At 38.3% G+C, this 12,654-nt stretch overlaps 1 protein-coding gene across 6 annotated transcripts in view; it reads left to right on the forward strand.

The window, feature by feature from the left end:
* grm8a (glutamate receptor, metabotropic 8a) overlaps window positions 1-12,190 on the forward strand; it is a 302,831-nt gene extending 290,641 nt beyond the window's left edge. For 4 of the 6 annotated variants that reach the window (XM_038738811.1, XM_038738810.1, XM_038738812.1 and 1 more), the window contains exons 12-14: window positions 9,084-9,224; window positions 9,489-9,594; window positions 11,369-11,418. In XM_038738811.1, the coding sequence (XP_038594739.1) occupies window positions 9,084-9,224; window positions 9,489-9,594; window positions 11,369-11,418 (297 nt within the window). Of the gene's footprint in view, window positions 1-9,083; window positions 9,225-9,488; window positions 9,599-11,368 lie in introns of all 6 variants that reach the window. The other 2 variants (XM_038738814.1, XM_038738809.1) reach the window with 2 other exon arrangements.
* The last annotated feature ends 464 nt before the right edge of the window (window positions 12,191-12,654 follow it).

The following is a 12,654-nucleotide window of genomic DNA, read 5'->3' on the forward strand; positions in this document are numbered from 1 at the left end:
TGACGTGTTTGACACAATGTGGCTTAATAGAGGCAAATCATTTCCATATATTCTGTGACTGTACCAAACTGAGTTTATAATGGAATGGAATTCACAAAACATTAAACACTGTATTCAAGACTCAAATAACCCTGAACTTGGAGAATCTGGCCCGCATTTTATTTTTGAAACAAATGAGGGATAAAAAAACTGCTGCAGGCCCTTTTGGCGGCAAGTAAAAAACCTGTCCACCTATATTGGATAATTGTTATGGAATTATTTTGGAAATATTTTAAATGGAAATGTTGACTCAGTCTTTGAGGATCCAAAAAGACAAATTCTACCAAAGTTGGAATAAATGGATCAAGTTTATATCCCCAATGCGAGCAGACTTTGTATGACTCAACTAACGTTTCATGTTCCTGTCTTGATGGGAATAGTAGAAATGTAAGGTCTCTTGACATGTTTTATGCTTTTTCCTCTCAGTGCAATAGAAGTGTTTATGTTGAGTTTCATCTACCTCAAGAACTTCATCTTGATTTTTTTGGGAGTAAGGAGCTGTGGATCAAAAACTAAAGAAAACTGGAAGGTGAAACACAGCTAATAAGCTACCTCCATTTTGGTCTCTGCTCTCTCAAATGTAACTCACTGTTAAGATGGCTTGCTATCGATCAACACACAGTTCACCAACGTTGGGGGGGAAAAATCAGATTTATCCTGCCACTGCAAGCAAATCCACTGATTATATTTAATTTGTCTATTAACAACTACTTTAAACTTAAGACTGACTCGAAAAGATCATAATCCTTCATATTCAGAAGTCATGCTCCCGCTTTTTAGATAAATAAATAAAAATAAAAACTACTCTCCCTCCCATGGCACAGGTGACTAAAATGATGAGTGGTCCCATGGTGTGAGTTGAAAGAAACAGGAGGTGGCAGTTAGACACACAGAGAGACAAATACACACACACCCAGGAGGGTGTGACACTTAATGGCAGTGTGAAGTTATTTTAGGACACTCAGTCTTCACCTCGCTCGGACAGGTAACTATCAAGAACACCTAAACTCATTATTAATGCACAGACGGTAGCATGTTAAATGAGCAGAGCTGAAATGGAGAGCAAAAAATAATAATGGTGAGATAGTAGACAAACAGAGAAAGAATTCAGAAAGACTTACGGCTAAATAACACCTGCTACGGCGCGTTACGGTGCCGCCAAATCGACCACATCTATACATGTCAGCAAAATCAGGAAGGCAAAATGCTCTGATTCTGAAATGCTCCTTGTGGGAAATGCAGCCTGAAGTTGACGGAATGAAACGGGGTCACATAGAGCTGTGAAGAAGGTAGTAGTTAGCATAAAAAGGACAAATTAATGACAAGTAAATAATGTGGGGCAGGCTGCACGCTCCGATGCTCTGACTCTTCCAGTGGACTTGATGCCTGGCTATGGACGCATCAAAACCGTGGCGCAGCCGTAATGTGCTGTAGCCAGAGTCAGTGGAAACCTGGCGTAAGAGCCAGATGTAGAGAGCGACTGAAAAACCAGGGGTGAGCAGAGAGGAAAACATTTCACAGACACTAGGTAGGTTGGAGTGCAGTGCAGAATGCCAGCCACTCATTAGAGATAGTGTGGGCAGAGATGAGGAGATGACAAGTAAAGGATGGATAGATGAAAAGATTCAAGATGTCTTTGGGATTGAAAGATGTCGTGCACATTGCTTTTTCACTCCTCTATTTTTCTTATTCCCACTCTGTCTTTCTCTGTGACTCTTTCTCTGTTTGCTGACTCGGGACATGAAACAAAGCAGCCAGTAATCACTTATTTCAAACGAGAGCTGGGAGACAAGGCTGCGTGGCGTCTGGGGAGAGATCTCAGTGACTCCGTGACAGCAAGGAGTTGAACTCGAGTTCAAATTGTATGCAAACGCACAGCAGTGTCCAAGTGAAGGGCAGATGTTTTTCCAATGTGAAAATTATTATTAAAATTATTAATTATCAACAATGCCACTCTCTACACAGCAACGCACAACAAATGACAACAGGCAACCCTTCCGCCTCTTGGCAACACACAACAAAAAAACGGTTACTGGGTTGAACACAGAGAATTTGTGGCATTATTAATTTGAACACTTACCTATACTTTAAATGAAAGGATGTATCCACACAGTCTGTCTCTCTCTTTCTGTCTCCCCTTTTCTCTGAAGGAGGCTATGTTGGCCATGTTGCTCGCCAGAGCTCTTTGATTTCGCCACCCTTTTCTCGCTCTGTGGTACATATGAAAGGAGATGCAATAATCAGAGAAGCAGTGTAATGACTGAGAATGTTTTGTGTCTTGGTTCATCAAGCGTAAGAAACCGTGATGTATGTGTTCTTATAACTAGTGCATAATCTGATACGTACAGTATTTGTGAGGACGTACTTGTCTGAATAGTTGTATACGTTCGCACGGACTGCTTCAAGTGTGTTAGTCGGACTCAATAAATTCCTTACAGCTGGGTTTCAAAGGCAGTGATTTAAACTACGTCTTTACACCACTGTAATTTTTTTGGCAGTAACTGTGGATCCTCTAAGGAAAGCTAAGTAGTGCTGGTGAAAGGCACATAGCGCCCTTTTATTTCAGAAGATGAGGAACCCACATATTTTGCAGAGAAACAATGCCATTCTCCACTTATACAACATATATTTTAGGTCATAACTTAATGTGTACATGTCATATGTCGCTCCCTTCTGTGTATATCAGTGGGTGGAAATTGCAGTGTTTGCATTAGATCAGCCTAATTTTGTTAATTTCCTTCTGATGTAGGGTTTAAAGCTGTGCATTCTATTTTAGTGAATCATTTATAGTACGGCCCAGCCAACCTAGAATAGGCGTCACATGTTAGCTGTCATTCTTCATTGATGAACTATCAAGCTGCCTGTCTCTCGGGATAAGCCGTGTCTCCCAGGAATAACATTCTCATATAGTTATTCTGCGTTATCGACTTACACTAAATGGCAGTGTTCACTGCCTGAACAGATGGAGCTCATATAGCCCTGAGAACAGATGCAAGTCTTTTTCCATGCTGCTGCATTTACAAAACTGACCTCTCACATCCACCCCCACCTGCATCATAAGGTTCATCAAACATACTCTTCTGACTCTGGTCAGATACACTCTTTCCCTCCAAACGTTACTCCTGTCAGGAAATGATTTGTGATACGAATGGCATAATTTTATATGTCAGATTAGCATACCAATTAATCACATCTAACCAAATATACCCTGATTTTAATAACAATATCTGATAATGTCAAAACCCAATACCATTGGCTGCTCCTCTGTTCCACCCAAAACTGTAACTGCTTTGGTCATTCTGCAGCTCAGAGGGGTTGAGGAATTAAACAGCCAAATGGTTTCAGAAAACAAGATGTCTGAAGAAGTTGCATAGTACATACATCCTCTTCAGTCCAAGCATTAACCTGACATATGTTCAGCTCATCCTCCATGTGCTGCTTTTGCCCTGGCAACCAACCAAAACAGCCACCTCTGTCTGAATGGTGTGGGATCATCAAAGTGGCTTCAACTATGCCATAAACACTGTGGCTCAATCTAGATCCACATTAAAAGCAAACTCTTTCACAGACACTCACTGACTGAGAAGATCCGGCTGTTTGTGGCCTACTGGGTCCGAGGGGAACAACAATCTTTGTGATCGTTGTGATTCAATATGTTCCGAATAAGAACATCCTAAGAACTAATTTAAAAATAACAAGGTGTCCAGTAAACACAAATCTTTAGATGAGCAGTTTTTAAAATGAGGACCCAGGAGAGGACAATCGAAACTATCATGCTCAATCAGCACAGCACTGTCACTGACCAGCAGTTTAGGTAAAGCAAAACTATTTTAACATTAGGACTAAAAGTAAACACAACCCTAAACCAAGTACTGGTCCAAAGAATCTAGCTTACATTTTTCTCCTCTTTCTATTTGTTTCCAGTCCTCTTTCTTCTTTTCTCTCCCCAGTTGTCAGTCATCGCTCTACACCTGTGTTTCTCTTTCTAAATCTCTTCCTATCGCGGACCAGAGAGTCTCAGTCTGTAAATGTTTTAAACCTTAAGGGAACGCATTATATGCAAGCATCCGTACCTAATCGTCTACCTTCTGAGTTTGACTTTTGGGATAATAGAGCACTCTTCTGATGCACACAATTTTATCCATTATCAGCTGTGGACAGCAGGGTGGAGGAGGACATTTTCAGTCGTCTGTGCGTGTGTGTTTGTGTGTCTTTGTGTAAATAACAGCTGGAAGCCACAACTTTGGACCAAAGGCTAGATGTAATGGAAGCGGCTATCAGCAGACTTGCTGCTGTCTGATAAGAGCAAGTTCACTGCTTAAGGGATTCCGTCTTTTCCTCTTACTTTCACCGCTATTCTGCCTTTTATTCTGTAGGTTCCATTTTCACTTTTTTCTTCACAAACTCGCTTTCAATCTGTTTTCTCTATCTCAATTTCATTCTCGTCTCTCTCCTACTGAAAACAGTCTCCATCTGTTCCTCTCAGATACAGCCACTCACTGATCCCTGTATCAGTATAATTCAATTGAGTGCAATTTGTTGGCAGGAAACATGAGAAAGAAACAATATGTATAAGTACGAATGAATCCACAAATTCTCTCCTGCATCTCTCTCTCGCAGTCTTTTTCCTTTTGCTTAATTGGTGATCCATCTCAAACAACTGCACAATCCAGTACAGTGCTTTGTTTTGTGTGTGCGTGTGTGTTTGTGTGTGATCTTGTGGTTGAGGTGAATGTCAGCAGAAGCGTGTGGAGTGTAAACTGCTATCAGAGCCTGCAGGGGAGCTGCCGGCAGAGCTCTTTTCCCCTGGCCAACCCTCTCTGTGATGCTACCATAGGAATGTCATCCAGAAAAAAGAAATTAAAGTGACGCTTTGTGAGTATTTTCCATGTAAAGCTTTTATACATACTGTTTGTGTGAACTAAGGTTCCATCCTGCATGTATGTTAAACTGAAAGGTCTATATTTACTAAATGCTGCAGACCTAAATACTTAAATAATTTATCTGTCTGTGTGTGTGTGTGTGTGTGTGTGTGTGTGTTGATTTGCCTCCAGTTTATTGGCTGTGCACTCTCCTTTCCCTTTGGCTACTGTCAATGTTATCAACTTACACCTTTAGGCCAGGTGTGTGTGTTCTTCTTCCTCTATATTTGTGAGGACCAATATGACACTTTGAGAATGAGTAGATTTTTGGAAAGTGGTGACATTTTGGCTTGTTCAAAAGCCTTGGGTTTAGGTCCAGGAAATAGGAAGGGTTGGGGTTAGTATAGAAGTACAAACATGTATGTTCCCACCATTACACAGTCATCTTTGTTGAATACTTAAATCCCCTTTGCCATTGCTCTTTTTGAGTTTAGAGTCAAGAGAGGTTCTGAGAAATTAGATACCTTCTTCTAAAGGAAGTGTTGCTGTAGACAGACTTTTCAAGTAATACTTTCTTTCTTATCATTAAACGTAAGTAAAACCAAAAATCATGTTATTTGGTAATTGTGATAGTAGTAGTAAGTAAGTAAGTAGTAAGTAAACTTTATTTATATAGCACCTTTCACAGATTAGGGGTCACAAAGTAAAATAACAGTACATATACCATAAAATACAAAACCTTAGTGCTACATAAAAGCTCAAGTACAGAGACAGGTAGATGTTGTAGACCTTGAAAGAATTGATGATGAATGAGTTGAATGAGATTCTTGGTGTGATAACAGATGACAAAATAAGCTGGAAATCTCACATAAAACATGTACACAATGATCTTTCAAGAAGCATTTCCATACTGAGTAAGGCAATACACATTCTGGACCAAAAATCATTCCACCCTCCATATTATATATATATTTAAATTACTGTGCGGCAGTCTGGGGCAATACGTATAAATGTATACAATCATCACTACCTTGATTCTTAGTATCAAAAACATTGAAATTCACTGATCTCAGCACAAATAATAATAATACTAATAATAATAATTTTTTTAATAGCGGTGGGGGATATAATTTTTTTTGGGGGGGGGGGGGGGGGGGGGGCAATTTAAAACATCTGTGTACAACAATAAAATGTTTTTGTCTCTAAATGTGGAGTGAAGCTGTGTGTAGAACGGATTGAGTAGAGAGCATGACCCAGTTCAAAAAGTGGTACAGAAATATGTTTTTCAATAGTTTTCACAAGGTACAGGGGAGGAAGAAGGGCTTTGATCAGGTGTTCTTATAGATTTATTTATTTATTTATTTGCTTATTTATATAATTTTTTCTGTAGTGGATATATACATACTGTATATAAATATGTATGTTTTGGTGTAAATACATGTACTAGCAAAGTGTAAATAATGTGTTAAGGCAAGGCCAATTTGATGATTATTAATGAGTAGTGGTGAAAGGGTAGGATTAAATAAGTTTATGCTTCTTCCTATTCCTTTTCAGACATGTTAAGTTGATATTGTGTATATATATATATATATATTCTGTTAGCTTTTACTGTATTATTATTATTTATTATTATTATTGTTATTATTAGGGATTTTTTACTTTACATTTCCAAAATAAAGCCTTCATTCATTCATTCATTCATTCATTCTTTTTATTGAGCAATGGGTAACACTTTCTATGAAGGTCATCGCTATAATGACTTATGCATATATTTATAACACGATATAATGTGTCCATAAGACATTATAACAATTGTTATAATCACTTACAAACATGCATAAGTTCATAACGTATTATCACCTTTTGATTTAATGTTTTATAACTGATAGTAATACCAGTTTATATCAATGTGCGGCAAGAATCTCCGACCATGTTCAATAACACATTATAACCACAGACTCTGCCTCGTTATGAATACACTTTAGTCACAATTTAGAATTAGTGATATAAAATGGAATAATAGCTTATAGTAATGTTTAAAGTTATATAGCATGTCTTTGTTTGCTTTAAGTAAAGTGTTAAATTATCTATCCCTGTATAATATATTACAGGTGGACATACCAGTAATACCATATGAACTAATTATAAGACCTTATAACACGTAATTGTTTGCTTTAAGTAAAGTGACACATTTTGCGCAGGAAAACAACTTTTATTTATGTTTCTTCACTTTATGAACAATCTGTATGAATTTTGAACATTTTGCAGTTTAGCAACATAATTACATCAAGGACACCCATTCTCAGGGTGGTGAAAGATCGCTCAAGAGAAGACCGGTTGCACACTGCACATGTCTGCCAGACTGACAACTTACTAAGTTACTTTATGTATATAATATAAATATATATAATATTAATATAATTAGTTCATATGGTATTACTGGTATGTCCACCTGTAATATATTATACAGGGATAGATAATTTAACACTTTACTTAAAGCAAACAAAGACATGCTATATAACTTTAAAACATTACTATAAGCTATTATTCCATTTTATATCACTAATTCTAAATTGTGACTAAAGTGTATTCATAACGAGGCAGAGTCTGTGGTTATAATGTGTTATTGAACATGGTCGGAGATTCTTGCCGCACATTCATATAAACTGGTATTACTATCAGTTATAAAACATTAAATCAAAAGTTCATAATACGTTATAAACTTTGCTATAGCACCTACTGCATGTTTGTAAGTGATTATAACAACTGTTATAATGTCTTATGGACGCATTATATCGTGTTATAAATATATGCATAAGTCATTATAGCGATGACCTTCATAGAAAGTGTTACCGAGCAATGTAATATAAAGGAAGTTACTCTGGCTGTCCAAGGTGTGCATCCACTGCAGCATTACTTTCTCTGTTTTACTTTCTCCTCCTTGTCAAGGCTGTAGTTACCAGCACTGCCTCAATCAGTGTGTCTGTCCCATGTAGTTTGTCACTGTTTCTCTTTCATTTGAGTCACATTCCTCTTCATTTTTGCTCACTTGCCCCGTCCCATAACATGAATTTTTGTTCCATTTTTCTTCCCTCCCTTCCTTCTCTCGTCCATGCCTCTCTATGAAATTCCCTTCCAGGCTCTCCATTCCTGCTTTTCTTTTCCATATTTTCATCCATCACACCCCCCCTTCCTCTGTCTGTCTCTTTCTATATACCGAAGACAGTGCTCTGCCTGATAAGCACCATGTCTTGAGAGCTTGTCAGCTGTGTCAGGTCTGTCCTCCTCCAAACTACACTCTGAAACTCACTAAGGACCTGAGGACTAGTGCTCAGTCCACTGTAGTGTGTATATGTGACTCTGCCTGACCGTTTCATTATAGCTGTCCTCCAACTTGGCAGCATCAGTGTGGTCTAATAAAATAGTATAATTAAGTAGGGTGCACATAACAACAATGACTGTCTGCTTCTAGTGCATGTCATCATATCTGTACTTCAGTCCACTGACTATATACCCTTTCACTAGTGCCTGCCATCTTCCATCCAATGTACAGGACAGTATCTGTCTGCCTGTCTGTCTGTTTGACAATGCAGATCCAGTCATGTAACTCACTCTCAATAGCATAAATACAGAAATGCACAGATTTTTGGGGGGGAGAGAAACTGTACTTCACCTACAGCTCAATCTCTGTAAAATACTTTTTTTCTATTGCTAAAGGGTGTCAAGTCCGCCAAACTTCATCCGAACTCTTAGAAAAACCCATCTGAAAGTCAGTTTAGTGTAACTTCTGTCACTATCAACCTGCCTGATGCAATAAACCACACCCAGCTGGTGTTTCACATTGCCAAAAAATGGTAAGAATCATTTCACATTTGTCGACAAAGAGGCTCTGCAGCACACGGGTAATTATGCAACTTAATTGGTGCGATCATTTCATATACCATTTGATCTACCTGCCTGCATGTCACTGTAGCTGTCACTACACAAATTGTCTGCAAAATTTGCTCTTGTTAGACCATCTTGTACTTCCTGTCATCCCATTCTTCCCATCTGTCCTTCCTCTCTTTATGTAATCAGACATATTCTGTAGTTGGACAATTGCACAGACTATCTCTGACAACTTGAAATGTGATAAATGACTGTCTCTCTCTCTCTCTTTCTCTCTGTGTGTCTCTCTCCTAGATGTACATCCAAACTACCACCCTGACCATCTCTCTCAGCCTGTCTGCCTCCGTGTCTCTGGGGATGCTCTACATGCCCAAGGTCTACATCATCCTCTTCCACCCCGAGCAGAACGTACCTAAACGAAAACGCAGCTTCAAGGTGAGGTGGATGTGCAGTGAAACATTTGAGTCCCACGCGTTCGATTTTCATAACATTTTTCATATCTTAATTAGTTTGATTTGATGCTTTGCCTGATGTTAATTATGATGTATGCTGATGAAATGAGGATATTAAATCTGACAATACAATATGCGGAATTACATTAAACTAAAGAAGGAAACCAGACATTGCGTAGATTCATACGATGCTAAAAGCACTCATTTCCAATCAACTGTGTGCAAATGTAAACGTATGATGATACAGGCAATCGTGACGGCTGCTGCCATGTCGGGAAAACTGAGCCAGAAGGGAGGAGACCGGCCCAACGGAGAGGTGAAGACTGAACTATGTGAGAGCATGGAGACCAACAGTGAGTAAGAGAACACAAAGTTTTATAATTATACATATAATAAACCATGTAAAACGATATCATCAGACCCTTTCTATTATAGAAATCCACAAAGATCAAGGCTAAAGTGTGCAAGAGCTATCAGGCCAATGATGAGTAAGACATGTTTAATTAAAGTTTAATAATGGGTTTTGAAAATTAATTAAAAAAATACACGTGCGCTATGTTATATACAATAATGTATATAATTAACAGTACATGGACAATTAGAGCATGCTCTATATAAAGCTGGGGTAGACCCTGTGACTCACTGGAGTGCTCACTTTAAGAGGAGGGAAACAGTCATTAGTTTGAACGCAGCAACGATAGATAAAAACAGATATAATAGCAACAATACATAAAAGCATATATAATATACATGCACAATAATACACACAAACATACACACTAAAACTGAGTAAAGAATAGGAAACACTTCTTATGGTGCACTCTAATAGCTGTCATGTGAAGTTATTTAGTCTTTCAATAAAGTAGTTTATCTTATCCTCCTAGGAATTGGGTAACATTTGTATATTCACGTTAATTGCATGATGGAATAGCACCATACAAACAAAAACAAACCGTGGTGCACATTTATGCTTAAATATACATTTTGCATGAAGTTTTTTGTTTTGCTTAAACAAAGTAAAACTATCATTTCAACATAGCTGCAACAGTGACAGTTTGGTGAATGTTTTCTGAGCTCTGACAGTGAAGCACCGGTACATACACACAGCTCTATTTTGTGTTGAGCTGCTTCTCCTGTGTCAGCAATCTGCAGATGAAATGACAGGAGTGTGAACTTGCATGTGTGCCTCAGTGTGTGTGTGATTAGCCGTGAGTGTGTATGTGTGCCGGCATGTTTTTGTAGGAGGTTCTATCAATCTATAAATGTCACTGGATTCATTTTAAATGTAAGTGGATTTGTGTGTCCTTTGGGGTGTGTGTGTGTGTGTCAGTGGTGTTTGTACACAGGACGTAATCTGTGCATGTGTTTCTGAACAGTCTGTGAATACTGTATGCAGCAGTATAATAGATTTCAGACCTGTGAAGGCAAACCATGTTATCCTGTCAGCACTTTATTAGCATCAGTGAAGGAAGCAGGTCACAGTTCATTAATTTAGCCAATAGTTAAAGTGCTTAGTACATCACTTTGGGAAAAGTTTGCAAATGAATAAGTTCCATGGCAACAATTTATTTATACATAATTTTAACAGTGACAGGCAGATGGCAGGTTTAAGGGACTGACAGTTTGTTCAAGAGTGCTCTTCAGAAAAGGTCAATAAAAAGCTTAGGACATTTGTCTTTTCTTTTCATATTTTCTTTGAGATACATATATACAGTATGTATATATAGATATAATAAAAATATATAGACATTTTTCAATTTTCTAGCAGTGTGTTGCTCAAAGACAGAAATAATAAAAGGGCTGTATGAAAGCATCAGAGTATAACAATGGTGTAGTTAGAGGCCTGTGGTTGCTGCAAAAACATTGACATTTACCATGAAACGCTCGAGGGGACACAAGACATAATGGGTTTGACAAAAAGCCCCAACAACACAGGTGGACTGTGGATGTGACACTGTTACGTGACCATCTGTAGCCTAATCTGTTCTCAACTGCTCTTCTGTTTCTTTGCCTTCCCCTTCCATTTCTCCATTCTGTCTCTTCTGTTTAATTTCTTTTTCTTTTCCTCCCACCTCACACCATCTTCTTTACTTCTTTCCATCTTCCAACCCCTTCATATTCACGCAGCTTCATCAACTAAGACGACATATGTCAGCTACAGCAATCATGCCATTTAAAGGGACCACAGAAGATGAAGAAAGGGGATTGGACAGGAGAGGGGGGCGTGGCTTGGGGCAGCGCCAATTGAAAGAAGGAGCCGTTCTTGGCCTATTGGCCGAAGAACTGGCGGACAGGCGAGAGCGCCCAATGGAATCCAAGCATGAGACATTTTGTATTGTTCCACATCAAACCACAGAGAGGTGGGACCACATAAACAGCCAGTCAGTGTGCCTGCTTTCCCGCTGCTCACAGCTCATTGGTCCTACCATGAACTTACCTGTTTTAAAAAAGAGACAACATGAAAAAAGTGACATACCATTGGACACTGCGGTGGACCGAGTAACTATTAAAACCTAAAAAAAATTAAAAAAATAAAAACTACAAAAAAAAAATCATGAAAATGAAAAGAAAAAGAAAATAACTCAGAACCCATGTAGACATTATATCTAAAAGGGCAGAGGTGGGGCTGGGAAAGAGATTTAACAGATTACATTTTAAAAGATATTTAAAAAGAGAAATGTAAGAGAAAATCTATGAGACTCAAACATGTTTGTTGTTATTCTCTACTTGTAAGTATTTTTGTGGTTGTGACGATTTTTTCATTCTTGTCTCACCGTTGTCTGATGGATCGCCCTTGCTTAATGAGATGAGTGTGTTTCCTCCTGCTGTCTTGGCTAACCGGGTTGTAGCCTTGGGTTGTGAACCTGTAAAATGCCATGGTTGAAGCATGCCAATTTTTATACAAAAAGAAGATTTATTTATAATAAAGGAATGTTTTGCAAATGTGTAGATTGGTGGTTGTTTGTAAGTCTGTAGTTTTGAGGGTGATCACTTTACAAAAACATTTTTAGGTCCAGTCCTAAATTATCTGTAGATAAATGGACGGATAACAGAGGGATTATAGCAATGCGTCATCCATTCAAATGTCAGCATTACATCACATACAAATGAATGCTGTATCATGCTTAAAACATATAGATGTAGACACAGAATTGATTAGTGATCATGCTTTCAGCATATTACTGTGTGGTTTTTCCATTCCCCCCCACTTTTATCCAGACAGAGAAATATCTCAACTATTGGATTGATTTCCATGAATATTCATAAAGACATTCATGGTTACCAAAGAACTGGTCTTAATGACTTTGGTGATCCCCTGAGTTTTCCTTTAGTGCTACCATGAGGTTGACATTTGAGTGCAATGGCTCGACAACTATTAGATATATTGCCATAAAATGTAACCAATACAACCA

The sequence above is a fragment of the Micropterus salmoides genome, unplaced genomic scaffold, assembly GCF_014851395.1.
Source record: "Micropterus salmoides isolate LMB-PRFRI ecotype aquatic unplaced genomic scaffold, ASM1485139v1 Ms_hic_scaffold_23, whole genome shotgun sequence".
NCBI lineage: Eukaryota > Metazoa > Chordata > Actinopteri > Centrarchiformes > Centrarchidae > Micropterus > Micropterus salmoides.